The sequence below is a fragment of the Trachinotus anak genome, unplaced genomic scaffold (genome assembly GCF_046630095.1).
Source record: "Trachinotus anak isolate AG129_WGS33_773 ecotype Australia unplaced genomic scaffold, CSIRO_AGI_Tana_v1 ptg000051l, whole genome shotgun sequence".
NCBI lineage: Eukaryota > Metazoa > Chordata > Actinopteri > Carangiformes > Carangidae > Trachinotus > Trachinotus anak.
In genome coordinates, this window is record NW_027273902.1 from 262,813 (window position 1) to 284,001 (window position 21,189).

The window sequence follows — 21,189 nt, forward strand, 5'->3', positions numbered from 1 at the left end:
TTATTTCTGACTAATTGTCAGCCTTGTCCGTCTGTGACAAACCAGTCTCCACTGCACAAACACTCACCACTGGCCGGGTCCAGAGTACACTGATCAAGATTCTCAGACCTGTTTGTGGGAAAATACACAACATTAATGTCTTTGTTGCATTTAAAGGGAGACATTTGTGATTTATTTAAAGCATCATTTATTTTAATGAATCTTTGTGGGATATCACCTGGGATCAGTCTCCCTGCAGGTCACACAGTCAGCAGAAGCTTCACTAGAAAACAGAGCTTCCTGCCCGTGGTGCAGCTCCTCTCAACTGTTTATGTACATTTTATAAAACTCAGTTAATTCTCAACAATCAACATCATTTGTCCTGAAAAATTCATCAGCTATTTCTATCATAAAGACATTTCCCTTTATCAGGACAGTCAGACATAAAACAGTTTATTTATGTAATTTCTCATTGAAATGAAAAAACACTGATACAGTTAAATATCATCTACAGCAAACTGAGAAAACTGAAGTCGTCAAAAAATCAGCTACAGTCTGTTCACAGGTCTCTCTCAGTGTCACTGTTCACAGTAACTTTAATGTAACAGACAAAAGTACATGAAAATACAGTAAAGTAGAAACAAATGAAAATTAATATGTAAATCCCAAACACTTGTCAGTGAGTTTACTCATGTATGTTCAGCACATGGTCCACCAGATGTCCCTGCAGCTCCACATGAGAGGCACAGGTGACCCCCGTGTGTCAGGTCCCCCATTTTGTTCCCCAGTCATGAAGACAGGCTGTTATCTCACTGTCACATCACATCACCTGCAATTCACTCGTTCATTCATTTCTCCCTCTTACACACACGTCTGTCTGTCTAAACTTGTGAGGACCCTCTATGACATAATGCAACCCCTAGTACACACAGAGAGAGAGAGAGAGAGACAGATACAACAGAGTCATTCTTGTCTATGATTCTTTATTTGTGTTTTTCATAGAGAACATTTAAAATGGTTCATACCCCCACAATAACTGACATCACTTCTCTGGTTTATAACACTGACACAGGAACAGGGGAACATGTACACAAGTACACAAACACACAGTCACAAATTCAGCCCATCTACAGTGTTTTACTTTCCAAACAAAAATAATGTAAAAAAACAACAAATTAAAAAAAAACAAAACGTGAGACCCGAGGACACACAGCCAAGGCCCGTCCCACTTTACAAAATGGTGCAGTAGCAAAGGAACATCCACATCTACAAAAGTAACAAAAATTACCTTACAATCTATCCTTGTGGAAGTGCTTGTAATTTTGGAAGTTTTGTACTTTCTTAAAAGGATATCAATATCAATGCCTAGAAAATCACCAGTAAAAATAGCTCATCTCTGTAAAAATGTGCTAGCAGGACAAGCCTTGGCTGTGGATTTTTTTTTCTTTGTCGCAAACTATTCTTTTTTTTTTTCTTTTTTAAACCATTTTACCTTGTCTTCAATACAACAACAATAACACTGTTTCTTCTTAATACAAATATGTACAGAGACTTCCACTTGTTTCAAAATAATGCCCTGCACACTGATGTATTATCTAGGGATGATGGTGATGATGTTCTTCAGATTCCTTCACAGAAACAGTCCATGCAGTTTGGCACCTGAATCAACAGAGTGAGATCACAGTTTCTTTAGCCTAACGAAAGCTTGTTGTTTTGTGTCTCTATCAAAAAAATGGCCTCTACCTGCATGTAAAAGACCCCCCCCCCCCCCCCCCCCCCCCATACATAATACCCTCCCCTCCACATATTCCCCAGAAGTATTGGCTAAGAGATCTAGATCCAGACCAAAGGGATTCAGCAGTATTTGAACCAGGTTTGCCAAGTGTAAACATACCATATCTTGAAATGAGTGGAGTGAGAAAGGCACACATGATAAGACCACACAGCTCGTAACTGCAGCAGGGAGGAGGTGGAGGGGAGGGGTTTTGAGGGGGGGGGCTTTTGGTTTTGTTCAGCTTGATGAAAAGTGCCACTCAACTTGACGTTTGTTTCCTATGAGTCAACATGTGCCCACTCTGCTCTTCACGTCTGAACCTAACATGAAACCAGGATGCAAAGGTGTGCCACCCCGCACCCCCCACCCCCCTCCCCCATCTATAAATGCACAGCTGGATTTTGGTCTGGACTGGTTTCCCTGACAGTGTCATCATGTTAAATTCATTTTCATTCCAGGTGCTTCAGGGAAACTGGGCCCTGTTTCTTTTTTTTCTTTTCTTTGCTATTCAGAATAATAAAGCTCCTCACTCCATCACTCAGTACTTTTATGTAAATAAGAAAACATACAGTGCGTGGGCACAGAACCAACCGTGGGCTGCATTTGCTTTCTCAGCTGACATTTTTTTGAAAACGCTATGCTTTCATGGCCTCAGTGTGATTCATGTGATTCATTTACATACCTCAGTAGACAATTTCATCAAGCAGTTTAAAAGGGGTCATGCCATATCAAATAAGTTAGGAGAATATTCAGTCTTAACACTCTGTGGTAGGATCCTCGTGCATTTCAAGAGAGGAGGGATGAGCTACTTTGTTAACCAAATGCGTCAAAACTATCTTTCCTGAGGAAAGGTTACACAGGACATGGGGGGGTGGGAGAGTGGGGGGGGTTAAAAGTCATAAAAAGCTTTGACATTCTTTTGAGTGATAGACACATATTTATGCAACAAACACATCCCCCCTGAAACGGGGGGGGGGGGGGGGGGGGGGGGGGGTGTTGTTGTGTAGCCTGGCAAATCAATTTCCCACTCCCACACACCCATCTCACTTCACACGTGGCCTTGATCCAGCCGCTACTATCGCCTCTAGCCTCAGCTGACTGGCTGACCTATGGCATTGCTCTGTTCTGCTTTAGCAGCTCTCCCCGGTCACCTGAGAACCAAACTCTGCGTCCTGTCAGTCTCTTTTGGTTTTTGTTTGGAAAAAGAAAGAACCTCTTCCTCTTTAATACATTTTTCGAGCTTTGTGAACCCCCTGAATCAAAGAGATGTGTCTATCTGACATAACACACAGGTTGTTTCTCTATATGAACAGCAACAAACAGGTGTGACAATGCTTTGTAATGCGCCCTCCAGTGGGGGGTGAATACTTGCTATTGCCTGTGATCTACTGGGGTTCTCTCCCAAGTCAAGACTCAAATGCTGGCATTTTCAACAGTTAGAAAGTGCACAAAAGGAGTTTCATTCTACATTGGCTAAAAACACATTTACAACATGCCTCTGACATCAGCGTTACACAAGGTATCAGACTGTACACCACAGTAGCTGCAACGGATCACTCAAAGGCAGGTTACACGACAGTCTCCTACTTGCTTGTTTCAACATTAGAGAGAATGGGCTCATGGCGAGCAGGCCTCACCATTAACAATACAATAACTGCACAATGTCGTCAAACACTATGTGCAGAACATTATTCAGAGGCATCGTCATCTTTTTTTTTTTAATATACATGAACTCACATGACACTTAGCAACAAAGAGCCAACCATCTAAGTTTCAAATTGACATTGTCATTTCTCAGATTCAGTAGCACAACATACAGTAGATGTTTTTGACATTTCTGGATCAAGGACAGACGAATATAGGAAAAGGAAAAAAAGGAAACCTAAGAAAACACATCCAAAGTAATGTACTGTTTCATCAACAACGCCTACTTTACCTTCAGCTTGACTGAATGGTTATGTTTAAAGCCACAGTTGAGCAGGTCTTAGTGATATTAAATAAGGTGTAACTGCCTCCTATTGATAACGCCCCTCACATCTCTTCTAGACAGCCAGTGATCCTCCGATAAGGTAAAGAGAGAAGAAGAAGAGCAAGTCAACAATTACACTGGAAAAATATATGTATGTTTATATTCATATATATAGCATCTTTAAAATCTATTTATACAGAATGTATATATAGTGTACTTATGGCCATCTTGGCAGAGAAATAAAGGCATCTGAAACAATCACCACTCTCCGGATGCCGTGGTCGTCCCGGGACCAGACATTGTTACATTGCAGAAAATGCGAAGAATCAGGAAAGAAAGTGAGTTCTCTCTCTTTTTTTTTCTTCTCAGTGGCACTTTGTGCATCAAAAAATTAAAATCTAGAGTAAGGCTACAAGGGTGTGTATGTTTATCTGACAGAAGTTTGACAAAGGATCCTAAAGTATCCTCTAGGGTTGGATATGTCGCTCTGTGTGTGTGTGTGTGTGTTTTAGACTCATACATCCAGCCTAAAACACTGCTGGAAGAGAGCTCTATATCTGTACCATTGTACTGATGAAAATAATAAATAAGAAAAAAGCGTCACTTAAGCGTCTCTGGTACATCACAGAGGTTTTGGGTGAGCCAGTGGTGGCCGCTACAAAGCGCTTGGGAGAGGTAACATTTCTGAACCATGTTTTTTTTTTTTTTTAACTTTTCTTGGTTTTCTTTCACCTGACAAAAGCAAACACAGAGACCAGACAGCAACAGAACAGTGATTGCTTTTGTTGGGGTGTTTTTTGTCTTTACAATCAGCTGCTGGTATGTCTAGGTATAAGCCTAAGTAATCAAACAGTATTTGTATTGATTTTGCTTCTTTATTTAAATATTAGCAGTGGATCTTTAAGACTACTCGGACTCAACCGTCACATCACGCACATAAATAACAAAATAAATATACAGCCATATCCGTCAATTTCTTTCATTTAAATAAATAATAAATACATACTTTCTTTTTTTTCTCAGCAGTGAGTTTCTGAACGTAGCAGAACAGAAAGAACACAAACAAAAAAAATGGAGAAAAAACAAGAACAACCCAAAAAAATAACTTTTGCTTTTGTAAAATTATCAAAAACTTTTTGTCAGTTATAAAACATCTGCACTTAAAAAGGTTTTTAAAAAGTACTCAAAACAAAATATGCCTTGTCACTCATCTATATAGATTCTTAAAATATTGACGTAAGACATCTGCAAATCGCTTCGACCATGATAATCAGTAAAGATGCATTTTTTGTGTTACAAAACCAAGTTAATAAATAGATTGCTTCAAATAAATAAACCTCAATAACATAAATGGCAATAAGTTACAATTTAAATGTTCACAAGTTTAAATAATTCATATATAACAATAATTATTGTACCACAAACCTATTAATTAAAATGAAGTGCAATTACTATGTTGATAAATACTATTGATATGACTAACTGAATCTGAATGTGTGCACACTAGAACTATCATCATTTCAGTTTACAAAAAAAAAGAAAAAAAATGTTTTTCTGCTGCTTTTTAAACATGATATCCGCCACTGTTCCTGGATCTGTCTCATGACCTTCAAGAATGTTCTTTTCCCGCCAAACCAAGTCAACATTGCGTTGTTGACGTCTTTGTCAAAGCAAACACAAATTCAGTTCGGTGCATGCTTCATATTGCTGGGGTGTGTCTGTGTGTTTGTGTGTGTGTGTGTGTATGTGGGGGGGGGGGGGGGGGGGGGGGGGGGGTTATGAATCAAGAGAGCTCCTTGGAGGTGGCGGACGCACACACACTCGCCACAGTGAACGCTACGGGACGGGAGTCTTCACGTCCTCCTCTTCGTGTCGCTGAGCTCCTGTGAGCGATCCCGCGTTCCACCGCCGTTTAAGTCACGTGTGAAAACTGAACACGCAACAGTGAAACCTCCAAAAATCAGTGAAGGACACAGAGACAACAGGTAAACACACAGCATATAAACCCTAGATACAGTTTCTGGTCACATTACTCTTCTTCTCCATCCATCCTGGCTGAAGGCTCCAGCTCCTCCTCCCCGTCCCAGCAGCAGCATGGTGTGGATTTTGGTCCGCGTCACTTTTCTTCTCAGAGTGCTCCCTGGGTTGATTTTTTAAGTTGCCGTTTATTTAAATAACCTGAATTCCCTTTTTGTTTTTGAATCTTATTTCGATATATTGTAGAGTATTTCAACATCTCTTGTTCATCTTTCCATCTTCCTCCGTCACACTCCTGCGCTTCAGGACAGTTTTGCGTTTTGTCCGTGTGTGTGTGTGTGTGTGTGTGTGTGTGTGTTTGTGTGTGTGTGTACGCGCACACGTGGAGCCTCAGACTTTGATGCCCTTCACAGCTTTGTTGATGCTCTCCAGCAGAGCCTTGTTCTCGGGGCTCTGGAAACAGTCCTTGTTGGTGTACATGTCGGTCAGGGTGCTCACGTAGCTGTCGAAGTTCTGCTCCGTGATTGGCTCCTGCTGTGGTGCAAACGACAACCAATCTCAGCTGAGAAGAGGGAAACACGCCTACACACGAGAGTCACCTCAGAAACAAATACATTGTGGGTCCAGCCCTGTGTGTGTGTGTGTGTGGACGACAGCTCACCATGTGTGGCAGGCGTATGTTCGCCAGGCTGCGGATCAGGGCGCGGCTCAGACCGGACAGCTCCATGAAGAGAGCCTCATTCTGCTCCTCGATCATCTTGTTCTCATGTTCGATGTTCTTCAGGTTCTTCTCCATGGAGGAGATCTGCAACACACAGCAACAGGCTTTCTACCAAAACCTCTGACTTTTAGGCTTTTATCTGTAACTGGAAATTAATATTTGGAGAAATTTCAAGAGTAAGTCTGATGATATTCTGTATTTTTTGTCAACAACTTCTATGAAAAGACCAGAACCAAAGATGAATGTATCCTACAAACAAGTACAGTGAACCAGACGACATGTTCCTCAGGCTCCGTCCACACGGCTACATCTTAGTTTCAGACTCATCTCTTTTTCAACGTTTCAGTTTTAAACTCATCTCTTCTTCTCTACAACTGTCTTTGTTGTTCCTCCTTCTGAGGATTTACTGGAACTAACCAACTGAGAGCAGACAATCTACTTCCTGTTTACACCAGCTCGCACATGCTCAGTGCAGGTCAGTGGTCATGTTTTCGCAGATTGTTTTAGTTTTAAGATTAAAACATATAAGTGTGGACGGAGCCTCAATTCCACAAACACTGTTGCTGGAAATACTCACTGGAGAACTCGTGTATTCATCTGCAGCTTAAAATAGTCCCCAACAAATGCATTACTCCTTTTGCTAAAACTAGTATCCTGCTGTTCCCGGAGCCTTTTCTGAGAATAAAATGATATGTTTGTTTGTGTTCTCTAAAGGTTCTCAAGTAGGAACCAGCGGATTCTTCTCTTTTCTTTGGATTTCTTAACAGTAAAAAAATATAAAACCTCACCTGCCTCGTCATTTAAAGCAAGCCTACCTAATTTTTTGCTGACCACTCTGGACACAAGTTAAAACGATAGGACATAACTTTAGCCACCATGAGCTACTGGTCACACCAGACCAAGTTAGACTGAAGCAGCGAACTGAACTGAGTTTTGTTGCTTTTAAGTTCTTTTCATTTCAAACCAGAAAATTGTGACATTTTTTTCTTTGTTGTTTCTTTTTAAATGAAGCTTCATAACCAGACAGAACAATTCCATTACAACCTGTGAAACATCAAATATTCCTCAACAGGCTCAAGTGACTGAACCTCGTACTTTAAGTCTCACATACGACAACTACTCTAACTTTGGTGAAACTGTCCTGATCCTCCACATGATGCAGGTTAAAACAGAAACACACACCTGGGTCTGCAGGTTGACCATGTCAGCCTCCATTTCGTTGTTGGATTCATTGAGGTCGTTGATCTCTTTGTTGAGCTGCTTGATGTCCTCGTCATTGTCCAAAACTGGAGGAGAAGCCGTAACATTAGAACAGAAAATAACAGAAGATTCTGTGCAAGAATCTCAGTCACATAGATCAAAATATTTTTTTCTTCTTACCATCACTGGCTCTGAACTTGGTGCTCAGGTAGTCCTCTGTGGGGAACTTGGCCTTCTTCTTGGCGTACAAGGCTCTGGGGCATCCTGAGAGGCTGGAGACACAAGTGACACATGGGGGGGGGGGGGGGTCACTGCACTATTCTGAATAACAACATACAGTCAAAGAGAAAACACTGTAGCCTGAGCTTTATTATATCTGAACACAGTAGCTCTGGTGCTTCATGTGTGTCTACATACGAGGCGTTCAGGGACAGTACAGAACCCAACGTAGGAGAATATAGACTCAGGGTGTAAAAGAAGTTTTTGGGTCACATTTGTGGGCGTGTAGCACAAATAAATGCTCTCTGTGCAGACACAGCGTTATTCACACTAACTGTGAATACAGCCACAAGACAGTTAGCTTAGCCTAGCATACTGACAGGAAGCAGCAAAAATACCAACACTTACCAACAAGGTTTTAGAGGGAGCTACACGCTGCGACTACTGACTTCCTGGAGTCTTGACATCACACATCAGCTAATTTTTTACACTTGTTTCCTTGAGCTAAGCTAAGCTAAGCTAACTGCTTCTAGCTCCATACTATCTCATACACATATGATATTTTCATCTGTTGGCAGGACGGTGAGTATCCCAGAATATTGAATTATTTCTTTAAATGAACATGTTTGATACAGAAACATGGACATGAAGGTTCCTTAAAGTTGTTTCCTGGTCAAACCCAGTCTGAATCTACATTCTTATCTTCTCCTTTAGAGAACCAGGAACCCCTAACCTGCTCTTTTAGTTAGTCCTGGATGCAGCGTACCTGCGGTGTGTGAGGAAGCTTCCGTTAGCGTGTCCGGAGCCGTCGCAGCCTGGCGTGGGACAGGTCGGCCCCTCTGTCTTGAAGGCCTTCCAGTTGAAGGGTGTGCCGTTCAGGAGACCCTCCTTCTGTCTGCGGGCCGCCAGTGGACACCCGTAGGCGCTGCGGTGTGTGGCGTACTTCCCGCTGATGTGGCCCAGGCTGTCGCAGCCCGGCACCGGGCATCTGCAGGGAGCAGAGGAAAGTAGGGAAACAAGGAAAAAGACGAGAGGAGAGTGCAGCAGGAGAGGGGGGAGGAAGTGTTGAAGCCAGGCAGCAAGGAAAGAAATAAAGAGAGCAAGAAGGCACAAGGGTTAATGGAGGAGAATCCAGAAATATCAACTGTAGAGAAAGTTGAGAATTTTCTAATAAAGAATGAAGTTATACACTTTCTCTACTGGGCCAAATTCATTTTCTTACATTTGGGTTTGACATATTATTTATGCAATGAAAAATATTACTAATGCAAGTGCTGTTAAGGTTTAGCACATGCTGTTATCAACAGTTAACTGTTTTGTGTGCAAATGCAATATGAAGCCCATGTACTGTATCTCTTATGTATTGATAATGTCCTCTACGATACTCTACCATGAACTACATTCAGAGTCAGTATCTGCAGTAAGTGTATTTTCTCATCAGTCAGGGCCTGATTGTTTGATTCAGTTACGGGGGCAGGTCACTACCTGTGCATAAGATTCACAGTGACTTTCTTCTCTCTCTCTTTTCCTTTTTTTTTTTTAAATTGCATTTTACTTTTTACCGTCAGTCTCGCTAAAAGCAGACATTATGGCTTTCTGAGCGGTACGAACTTTAAAAGCTCGGAGTCCTCCTGGTTGTCCTTGGTAGGAGTTTTAATTCCACTTTTCTTGGCACGCGGGCACCCAGAGAGACTGAAAACAGAAAGTATGGAGTTGATAACATAGGGCTGAAAAACGGTCTGGTGAAGTGATTGCTTGATAAAGGGAGAGAACATTATAAAGGAAGAATAATTTTACCAAATTACAAACCAAATCAACTCAAAAACGCCTAATATGGCCAAAAATAGGATCATTGAAATGTGTGTGGAAATGTGTGAGTCCCTGTCTAAATCTACCATGAACTGTCACTAGGCCTCTCTGACTGACTGTGTGCACGTGTGTCCATGTGTGTGTGTGTGTGTGCGCGTGTGTGTGTGCTTTTCGTGTGTGTGCAAGTGTGGTGTTGTTTGTTACCTTCTGTGGGAGGCGTAGTTTCCTGTGATGTGACCTGAGCCGTCACATCCTGGAGTGGGGCATCTGGGAAAGAGAACATTTAACATTTAATAGGAGGTCAACAGAGAATATAGTGAGATGTTTCACGGTGGAGCGTCTGGTGAACATGATGTTATGCAGATGAGAGAAATGGTCTGTTTGTTTATTCTGCTCCTTTTTTATTCACTCTCCTGCAAGTTTGTTTTAAATTCAGTCTTTCCAGGCTCGGTCTCGTTTTAACACGCGATAGTTACTAGTCAAGAGCTGGATGTACACTACGGAATTACACTTCCATTTCACATCACATGAACTGACTGAAGTGAGAGCGAGCACAGTCCAAGCCGGCTGCAGAAAAACACACCATGACAGATGCAGCGGCAGCAGCAGAGGCAGCAGCAAGCAACAATAGAGAAGTCAACGTCAGCAGAATGAAGCATTGTGGCGTTGGACATGTCAGTAGCAGTGAAAAGGCAGTGAAGGTGTAGAGCAGACATACTTGAGTTCAGGGGTGTGGGCCGCCATGAGGGACCGAAGGCTCTTATCAGCGAGAGGACACCCAGACAGACTGAGAGAAAGAGAGAGAGAGGAGAGGAGCAGAGGACGGAGGGAGGGAGAGAAGGATGAAATAGGGGGCAAGGAAAGCCAGTGTGAGCAGATTGAAAGGAGAGAGGAAAAAAGACATGAGTGAAGGGAAATCAAGAATGCAAGGCATACCAAGGTCATTTAGGAAGAAGAGGACAGACGGCAAGAAGTAAATTACTGATGCATATCAAAGTCAATGACCGTCTTTGCTTCCCAGGCTCACGCTACGTTATTGCCTCTGGCATGTCAGGATCAAATAAAATATTTGAATTAGTCGTGGTGGGACGCAGGCGGACTCAGGAGTCTCAGCAGAGCTAACGCTTCATATTAGAGTTTGTAGAGAGAGCGCCGGCACAGCGTGTCACCCAAATAAGTCTGCAGTGGTGCATACCTGCGATGGGACGCGTAGTTTCCAGTGATGTGGCCACTGCCATCACAGCCAGGTGTGGGGCACCTGCAGAGGGTGAGAGACACAGGAGAAAAGAGAGAGAGGCAGAGTTAGAAAGGACAGAGGTATGAAGTGTTTAAATACCCATCAGCCTCTGCTTTGTTCCACTGCTAATTAGCTAATGTTAGCATGCTAGCAGATTGTGAACATGGTAAAATTTATACCTGATAAACATGTAAGCAATGTCATTGCAAGCATGTTAGCATGCTGGTGTTAGCATTTAGCTCAAAGCACAACAGAGCCGCTGGTGTGGCTCGTATTGACCAATCATCAACCTCCAGGTCTGAAACATGAAGCATCAGCAGTGAAGAGCTGAGAGCTGCAGTTCCTCTAAAGACCACTAGAGTCTGGCTCCAGCAGTGCGTCAGTCCCCAGAGACTCCCATGTTAATGTCCAACTTTACAGCAGAAAGAAACATGTTTACAGCCTGGTACAGAAACTGTTCTGGTCTCTAGAGATCATTTCCTCCTTCATGACACCTGTACGGCTGAATTTATACAACTCACCTGTTTACATTTTATGGACTAAAATGATGGAGAATTGAGGGCGTGGCCTCTTTGTGTGTCAGGTGGGTGAGCAAATGTTTGCCACAAACTGGCATGAGCCTAAGTCTCACACCCCACCTCTTTGACCATTTGTGGATTAGCAGGGGGTTAGGGTCGGAGCAGCTTCACTGAGCTTCAGAAACCTGTTGGTCAACTCTAAAGTCTTGTGGGTCTTGTTACTTACGCGAGCAGCTCTTTCTTGCTGTCCTTGGGCTGGAACTTGACCTTGAAGCTTGGGGTTGTGACCTCTCCTGGGTACTTCCTGTCCTCCAGGCAGTCCTGCATCATGTCACAGTCCTCTGGGTCAGACGAGACGTATGATTGGCCGGTGTGCTCCATCTGAAAAATGCAGAAAGATGTGTCCAAAGCATTAATGCACTGGTGCATCCACTGTGGTGTATCTCTTATTTAAATTGTGTTGTTGTCTGGGTCGTATTTACTTTCTTTGAATGACGGTTTTCTCGCAACAGTTTGCAAATTTGTTTACAAGCAATGAAACTTTATAAAACCACAATGTGCACAAAAGTCTCTGATCTGATCCCCTTTTCTTCTGTTGTAGACAAGTGATGTTTCCAAATGCAGAATGTCCTCATAAAAAATTTACATTCAAGGCCCTTTATATTTCTTTTGAAAAAGTTCAAAGGAGTAAAAAATTAGCATATGCCAAAGCCAGGATGGTGCAATGCACCTGACACACCACCTCTGTTACACAGTGCAATGTTTTAACTGTACAGTAACTCTCACATTTCAGTGAAATAAATGAATAATAGAAAGAGGAAAAGGGGACAGGAAATAAGGAAAGGGTATTAGACACAGACAAAGTGATGTAAACAATTAAGAGTTTTTTATTCAAAAAGCTCAGGGGGAATTTTGTCTGTTGTTATTTATGTTGCAATACTTCCTCTGTGGCTAATCTCACAGGAGACACCGAGTGTGGAGCTTCTACTTTGGCTCAGGGTCATTGTACTGACCTCGTCCATTTCCTCCTCCCTTTGGCGGTTGGGTTTGGTGTAATCCAGAGGTCCCTCCAGGTCCTCCTGCTTGTAGGCGGGCAGGTTCGGTGATGTCATCCCGCTACTTCCACCATGATGCAGAGAGGAAGAGGAGGAGGAAGGGTCTGGGGAGCGAACCCCGGGACTGGTGGCGGACAGACTGCCCTCTCGTTTAAAGGGCTTCTTCATGCTCAGGTCCAGGGTCCCGTTCTCATCCACCTCAATGTCCATTTCCTGCAGAGAAAACACAGGGTGTCCATCACTGCATCATCACTGCTCAATGTTAAATTAATAAAAATGAAATAAATAATCATATCAGCGCATAAAGTAAAAAATAAAACTATGAAATAATTTCATAAATTCTGATTTATCAACACATTATGAAATGTTTCAAAATTATTTTTTGTTTCATCCTGACCCGTCTCTTGGCAGGCTAAATAACTGCTAGCTAGTTTCTCCACTCTGAATTAATGAGCTAGCTGCTGGCTAGGTAGGTAGGATGTGTAGCCCTTTTGACATTTTTGAATTTTTTTTTTAATTTTTATCCATAAGCTCCAACCACTAGACTATTGTTGCTGATTTAGCAAACAGGAGCTAGCTGGCTAAACGTGTTAGCATTCTGCATGTGAAATGTAAAATTGAATCAATACAGAAACATCTGATACATAAATGACTAAAGCAGCAGTTTCCTCTGGTGCACTTCAGTCTCATACACACTGTTCATCATCACTGAAGATGATGATGAGTGTGATTAATTTAATCACCCTCTTGAACAGATTCAGTGCATTAACATACCTACACCTCTACCTTCATATGACCCACAGCTGCACTCATGATGATTTAGATTCAGATGAAATTGAAGTTTCATGCGACCTGCCCACCTTCCCCTGCCCTCCAGCTTGTACTGAGCTGCATTTCCACAGTCTGACAGCAGTGTGAGGCTCTTTTCCAGAGCGCTACATCTTCGAGTTCAGCACCACCTTCACCACTTAAGCATGTTAGTAAAGATATCTAATGTACTGTGGTAAAACTTTGCCAGCAGCACCAGCGCCACGGTTCACGTCTCCGTGCTCTGTGATCGTGCTGGCAGATGAACAGAACGCAGGGTGAGATGAGCCATGTTTTCAGCCTTCATTTAAAGCGGCACTCGTACGGGCTGGTCAAGGGCCAGGAAAATCAAAGGGTTAGAAGAGGAGGAGAGAAGACGGGAACAGTTCCCAGAAACGTCCCTGGTTGATGAGCTCAGTGTTCCAATGTTTCAATATTGGATTTCAACTGGCTCTGATTCTGATTCCAGATCAGTCCCCAGTCACTCTGCGCTGTAAATCTGTGCTGCTAAGGCCTGCTCTTGGATCGGTGCCTCGCTGAACAACACCTTGCTCTGCTGTGCTGCCAGAGACATTAATCTTCACTTTTTATCTCCCTAAAACCATGTCAGGAAATCGAAAAATGATGAAGCAGTCACTTTCTCTCCTCTGTGAGGCAAAAAGGCTTTTAAAAATCACAATATGGGGGAAAGTGGTGCTCCAATTACACCTCCTGTGCACAGAGAGGGGAAAGAGGGAGTGAGTGGGAGATAGAGAGGTAAAGACAGAGAAACAGAGAGACACAGTGACACTCGCATGGGGAGGAAGAGCGGAAGATAAAAGAAAATAAAAAGATGTGAAAAGAAAATGAAAGAAAGAGCGGTGGGGGCGGAGAAAGAGAGTGAGAGATCCGTCCAGCAGATAATGAAAAAGGGCTACCTGGTGGAAAAGTAATCCAGGGAACTGGCAGCTAGCCAAATTCAATAACAACATGAAAAGTGTGTGGGATGGAGGGATGAAAGGATGAAAGAGGATGGGAGAGGTGATGCAACTGCATCTCAACACCATCCTGTTGCTGTAAGCCAATGCCTCCTGATGATATATTCATGCAGAGTTGATGGGGAGAGAGAAAAAAGAGCAAAGACAAGAGAGGAGAGGAGAAGAGAGGAGAAAGGAGGAGAGGCACACCCACTGCTCTCCCCTCTCATCTCACCAGCTGTGGCCTGCAATGTTTCAATCTGCACTACAATCAGCTAATAATCTCTTTCTCTGAGCAGAGCAGAGCAACACTTTACCATCCAAACTGCAGATATACAGGACTGATTCATTTCATCTGCAAGTTGGTTTCTGATCCGTCACGATGGATTTGTTTCCTGCTCTGCTCGTCTTTAATGACAATCCTCCATAAAGCTAATTAATATTAAAACATAAATATATATATATATATATGAGTAAGTGTGGTGTGTCTACCTTGTTTTGGGGTTTGGTGCTGAGGTTCTCAGGTTTCTCCCAGCAACGTGTGGACAGGTTGAGGATGGCAGTGGCAGCCATGTGAGCAGCCTCGGCATCATGGGAGTAATCGTAGGCCAAGGTGGAGCTCTTTCCGTAACCGTGGAGACTGAGGCTGGGTGACGATGACTTGGGGAACGAGGGCTTAGCTGCAGAGGACAGAAAGGACAGTGGGTATGAAAACAAAGGTATGAAGATATTTTCTGATGGAAGTGATTGCTGGAGGTTCAACCGTAGTAATTTTGAGAATTAATACTAAAAGTAAAAAGGAAAAGACTAAAAAGTAAAGGCTTAGAGACACAGAAAAATAATATTCGTTCAGCAGGACTATGAAGGAACAGTTTGACATTTTGGGGCGAAGTGCTGGCTGAGAGTTGGATGAGAGGAAAGATGACACCTCGCTCACAGCTCTATGGGAAACAAGAAGCTACAGCAGCAACCAGTGAATTTAGCTGAGCATAAATGCTGGAAACAGGGAAAACAACAAGTTAACAAAAACCAGCACCTCTAAAGGTCAGTAATTAACAGGTCGTATCTGACTCCCCCCCCCCCCCCCCCCGCTGTCCTCCCTGTATTGACAATGTGAGACATATTCCTGGTATACAACTGAAGGTGCTCCTCTCTTACTTTTGAAGGCTTTGGGTGAGGTTTCGCTGGTGGGCATCTTTGGAGCAAGCATGCGCCTCCCAAACACTTGGGCGTCGAAACTCGCATAATCAAAGGACACCTTGGAGTACTTCTCCAGCTCCTTGGCCAGGTTGGCGCGAGGCGTGGCAGGCGCCATGTTGGGCCTGTAGCTGCCGTACTGAGGCACCTCCAGCTGCTTCACAAAGCACATGGGCCTGCGAGGAGGAGAGGGAGAGGGCGTCAGGGCGGGGCTGGGATTACAGACTACAGAAAATAAGGCAGAGAGTAGAACAGAAAAGAATAAAATAGAATAGACAAGAAGAGATGGGAAATAAAAGGACTGATGCAACAAAGAGTCAAACAATCAAAACAGAAAACAGAGGAGAAAAGGAGAATAAGAGAATGAGAGAGGGAGGTAGAGTGACACAGAAAGAGTAAAGATAGGGGCAACGGTGTACTTAGCAGGAGTGCAGCAGGATTAAAAGCTCTCTTATCAGCAGAGGGCACATTTGCATGATGTACAGCATGGAATTTATGAGCTTTAAGCCCTCTCGTTTTCCTGGAAAGCCTGGGCTTTTGTCAGACCTGTTGGCGTAAATCTACTGATAGACCAGGGAGAGGCAGAAGGGTGGGGGAGGAGGGAGAGAAGAGGCGGACAGGGAAGACAGGAAGGGGAGTGGTAAAAGAGATAGGGAGGGAGGCAGGCTTGGGGTGGGGAGTCACCTTCCTCAATCACCCCCCCCTCCCAGTCCTTATCTCAGAGCCCTCCACCTCCTTTGGCCAAGGCCCTTTTTTCCTCCTGTAGCGGTCGAGTCTCCGACCACACGCTCATTAATAAGCTACATGCCCCGGCCTGTAGCCGCTCTGCTGAGGGGCGGCCTTCACACAACGCCTCACTAATGATACGTGTTCACAACACAGGCGCTGAACAGGAGGATTTTTATGACGGGGAAAAACTTTCCACCACTGATCACAGGGGATTTTTTCCCTTTTTATTAATTCAGCATGGATTCCATTAGAACACGGACGGCATGAGGAATTCTTCTCTCCCACACAACAACACAACCAGGTTCATTTTAATAACAATGTGAGTGGCAAAAACAAAGCAGGTCTTATTATGTTTTAAGTCTCGATGCTTTGTCTGACCACTGACGAGGTTTTCCTCAAGGAAAGCAATTATTTTTCTATCCACCGCATTGCCCCTACAACTTGCATAATTAGCTTATCAGCTGCATTACTAATTAAAATACCAATGACGAGGAGCACAAACGTAGAATAATACCAGCGTCTGGTTTGTGTTAATTATCATTCTTTCGGCTGTGATCACGGTGCCTGGCCTGGTGGGGAGATGAATGAGATAAAGAGATCTCTGTGTTTGAGGTGACAGTAATGATAAGACCGCCAGACTGGATGCTTCAAGACTTTGGCGTTATATTGCGCCTCGCGAGGGCCACAGTAACCGAGGTCAGGGTCGTCTCTGTGGTGTCTGTGTGGCTCTGTGCTGAGGTAGCTGACCTTGAGAGGGACTCAGCTGTGTGGGGCTGTGATTGGAGGAGAAAGCTTTTCTGTAGGTGAAAGGCTCACCTGTGTCTTTAGTTCATGTCATTCACCATTTTATCTATGGAGTCTCGCAACTTACAAAAAGCATGAGCCAAAAACAAAACTGAACACATCATTTATTAATACTATGACTTACATAATTAAAAGTGATGTTTATAATTTTCCTATAACCTCCAATCAGTTGGTAGAAAAACTTTTGTTTTATTTTTTTGATTATTTGATTCATTAAATTCATTTTTTAATTTATTTCAATTTATCTATTTAAGCCGCAAAAATCATTGAGGTTTCCCTCATTTGTAATGATGTCGAGATACACAAAAAAATACACAATTCAAGGGGACGATGCTCAGCGAAAGCCTTTGCACACTGAGGTGAACTGGTCTGAGATCAGTGAACTGTCCGTGGTTCTGAGTGTCAACATGTGATCAGCAGGTTTACCTGAAACCGGCAGTTAACTTAACATTTAACTACACCAGCATGAGTGATGTTAATCATCCACATATACAGGACACAGCTGTACGTCACTGTAAAATCCACAGCTGGAAAAATAACACTAACAAATCACAAGCTTGTTTTAGCTTATTGACATCCTGAGAAAAGAGGCATTAAATCATACCAATCATCAATCAATAAAGTCCTACACTTATTTCCGCTGTGGGTCCTGATGAAGAGACATGCTCAGCTGTTACTGCAGCAACAAACCTGATGAGGTGAGTTTATTCCAATATCTTAAATATAAATTATCTAAAAGTAGATCAAGTATATGTATTTTAATGATCTAATGAGCAGTATTGTTTAGTTACATGTTTGACTCTTCTGATAAACCTGTATTGATGTTGTCAGAATTGAAGCTCCATACTTCTCTAATGTAATGAATTAGGGTTCGTTTAGGGCTGAAATGTCTGACTGGACACTGTTGATCACTCACCTCAACACTCTGTCGTTGGGACTTCCTTTCAGGTGCTCAGCGCCTGGCTGAGAGAGATGCTGCTGCTTATCGTGACCCTTGGACAGCTTCTCTGCAGCGGCGATGGGGCATCCAGAAAGACTAGAGTAGGAGAGGTGAATATTAAAGTAGAGCATGTTGCTGACCACGTAAATCTGTATCACACCGATGTCCACTGACAAGCTCGCTGTCCTACATACATGAATGTATGAGCCTGCAAATACAGTATGGGAATACACACCCTCATCTGCAGAAATACACACACTCAAACACAAACACAGACCTACACAGATACTGTAGTGTGATGCACGAGTACCTGCGGTGTGTGTTACGGTTGCTGTTAACGTGGCCCTGACCGGTGCAGCCAGGGGTCGGACACTTCAGCACATTCTCATGCATGGCCAGAACTGAGAGGGAGACAAAGAACACACACACACACAACTTACCAGTCAGAGAAAACCCACTAATTTCAACAATTCAACACATGGAAGTGACTGTATGAAAACTACTGGGGTGGGTAGAGGTTAAATCTTATATTTCCTTGTATCAAAAAGTTCGATCCTCCCCAGCATTATAAATATTTTGGACCAGCCTCCTCTTGACTACGGCAACATAAAAAAAATGTCAAATATTTCAGCTCCTTTCTATTTTGGACCGAAGAGCTGCTAAATGAACGGTTATTACTGCCACAGTGAGTGAAGCGGACACAGGCTGCAGCTCAGCGGCTGCAGACGGAGCCTGGTTCCTCAACACAGCTGTGTCAGACAACGCACTGGTAAACATCCCTTAGGGTAAATGTCCACAGAGCAGAGGGAGACAGACACTCGGATGTTTGGGAGATGTTTCTATTCATTTTTTTTTGTTTGCAGTAAATTTAAATTTAAATAAATGAGAACAAATATAAAGACCATCCCCTGCTCCTGTGAAATGAGTCCACTCTGCCGTCAGCAGAAAGAAAGAGTACAATCATTTCTGACCTCATCTGCTGCTCCTAATAGTTTTTATAAAGTGGCTAAGTATAAATACCAGCAGGACTATGAAGTGAATCTTAATGAGAGGATAGCAGGGAGGTGGACTCCATTTATTGGACCTGTCGTCATGGCTACAGAAAGATGGCCTCTGATACATGTGTAGGAAGCATCTTTACAATCACATGGAGATATGGGGCTAAGCAGGAAGAACATAATTCATCCATTTCTGAACTTTGTGGACTTCTACACGTTTGAATGTTTCCTCTCTAGAGTAGGTCGGCGCCCACAGAGTACGGCTCGTACAGGGACGTCTGAGCATCTGAAGAAGACCTTGATTCAGTACAAGCCTGGATCAGACCTCCAACTCTCCCAAACCTCATGAAATCATGATTAAAGCTGAATTACAGTCTGACTCTGCAGTAAGGAGGTGGTGGGTTTGTGTCAATGTCAGGCTGCCCTCTGTTGTCATTCTTCTTCTCTCAGTGATTATTTTCATCTTCTAAGCAGCTGAAAAAAAAAACTCACTCTCTGGGGGGATCCTGTCCTTGTGCGGACAGCCTGACAGGCTGCGGTGGTGGGGGTAAAGGCCGGTCACATGACCTGTCCCATCACACCCTGGAGTTGGACACTTGATCTCCCTCTTCTCTGGCCTGCTGCTCTCTGTGTGAAGGAGGATAGGTAGGCAGAAGGAGAAAGGGATGAGGAGAGGAGAGGAGAGGAGAGGAGAAACAAAGTGATGAGAGTCAGAGAGAAGGAGGGGGGAGGAGGAGAGGGGAATGTGGGATGGATAAGGAGGACAAAAGCAAGTGGTTAATGCCATCAGACAGTCTGCTTGGCTAAGCATGAAATCTAGACATATTTCAGACATCTGTACAAAGGCAACACCATCTGTATCTGCTCCTCATGTCTTATGTATCTCTGTAAATGCACTAGGTGTTTTATGCATCAGTCTAAATGTGATTTGTGTGTTTCTGTAAATGCTTTCAGGGAGGAAATACTATCGAGCGCATGAAATCTTACGGCTTTTTCAAAGTTCACCCAGACAAAATCGACCTACTTATCCTGCGCGGTCTCATCGTTTCCACCCTGCGCTACACTTCAAGATCTCATTCAGACCTCGGACAAAACAACACCTGCAAATACATCAGGAGGAAACTGCACCACTATAATTTACACATAATTAAAGGTACCTACTGCTCCCTACTGCTACTGGAGGTAGGCCAGCCAGTATCAGTGGCACTGGAGAGTGGGATACACAGCAAGAGGATGGTGTGATGCTCTATTGGCCTTCAAATTGAATGTTAACGAGACATGCATCTCCTAATTAGTGTTGAGCAGAACAGGAACGTCACCACAGGAGGGAGTGGAGGCCAAGGAGAGGGCAGCACTACCAGGCATGTAATCACACTACTGCTATACTGTGAGGAGCATGACAAGTGGGCAGCGTGCCAGCTGTGAAACACAAGGCCCAAACACATACAGCACGTAAACAAACACTCCAGCACCGACTGTGGAACAACCTGCACTCTTCCTTTCTCTCTCATCTTCCTCTAATGTGTTGTCATCTCTCTTGTGTTCCCTCCTCGCTCTCTTCAAGCACTTCCTCTCTGCTCTTCATGGACGTCTATTCAGCTGGAACCACTTCATCCCCTCACAATGGAGCAGGGAGGATCCACACGCAGCTCCGTGACGCTGGCTTGTTCACACGTCCACCTATCAGGGACCAGATCTACAGCCCCACGAGGTTTTGCATGTTCAGGACGTTCTGGACCTTTATCTTTACTCGTGCTACATCTTCATTACATGCTAATGCAAAATTGAGAAGATGTGGCTTTGAACAGTCTGTGCTGGTGAATTCACTTTGACATTCAAACTTTCTGAATAAATAATTAAACTTTTTTTTTTACTTTCTTGCCAAAAGTTTGTTCATAAGATCAAACTTCTCCTGCCTTTATGCTAAATATGAAGCTAGAGCCAGAAGAATTAGCTTAACTTAGCATAAAGGCTGGAGGCAGGGGAACAGCTAGCTTGACTTACTCCACTGTAAAAAAATAAAAAATAAAAAAAAATCTGCCTTGTAGCATTTTTACAGCTAAGAAATTAACACATAATATATCTTAAGAAAATTAAAAGAGACTGAATATCTTTGGACAGACGCAGGCTAACTACTTCCCTCTGGTTCCTGTCTTTATGTCGAGCTAAGCTAATGGTCTTATAGCTATATATTTAGTACACAGACATGAATCCTCTCATATAATTCTTGGCAAAAAGGTAAATAAGTATATTTACCAACTAACTATTCCTTTAATAGTTTAATTAAAGGAATAGTTAGT

General features: G+C 43.2%; 1 protein-coding gene across 12 annotated transcripts in view; it reads right to left on the reverse strand.

Annotated features, from left to right (window-relative positions):
- Positions 1-942: 942 nt before the first annotated feature.
- myt1b (myelin transcription factor 1b) overlaps positions 943-21,189 on the reverse strand; it is a 107,281-nt gene continuing 87,034 nt past the window's right edge. For 8 of the 12 annotated variants that reach the window (XM_071473383.1, XM_071473385.1, XM_071473380.1 and 5 more), the window contains 16 exons: positions 19,382-19,516; positions 18,202-18,292; positions 17,868-17,987; positions 15,380-15,594; positions 14,714-14,901; positions 12,417-12,671; positions 11,630-11,784; positions 10,844-10,906; positions 10,367-10,435; positions 9,853-9,915; positions 9,451-9,531; positions 8,606-8,827; positions 7,801-7,892; positions 7,603-7,706; positions 6,361-6,504; positions 943-6,233 (listed from right to left, as the gene is read on the reverse strand). In XM_071473383.1, coding sequence (XP_071329484.1) covers positions 6,090-6,233; positions 6,361-6,504; positions 7,603-7,706; positions 7,801-7,892; positions 8,606-8,827; positions 9,451-9,531; positions 9,853-9,915; positions 10,367-10,435; positions 10,844-10,906; positions 11,630-11,784; positions 12,417-12,671; positions 14,714-14,901; positions 15,380-15,594; positions 17,868-17,987; positions 18,202-18,292; positions 19,382-19,516 — 2,141 coding nt within the window. In that variant the 3' untranslated portion in view covers positions 943-6,089. The remainder of the gene's footprint in view (positions 6,234-6,360; positions 6,505-7,602; positions 7,707-7,800; positions 7,893-8,605; positions 8,828-9,450; positions 9,532-9,852; positions 9,916-10,366; positions 10,436-10,843; positions 10,907-11,629; positions 11,785-12,416; positions 12,672-14,713; positions 14,902-15,379; positions 15,595-17,867; positions 17,988-18,201; positions 18,293-19,381; positions 19,517-21,189) is intronic. The other 4 variants (XM_071473384.1, XM_071473386.1, XM_071473387.1 and 1 more) reach the window with 4 other exon arrangements.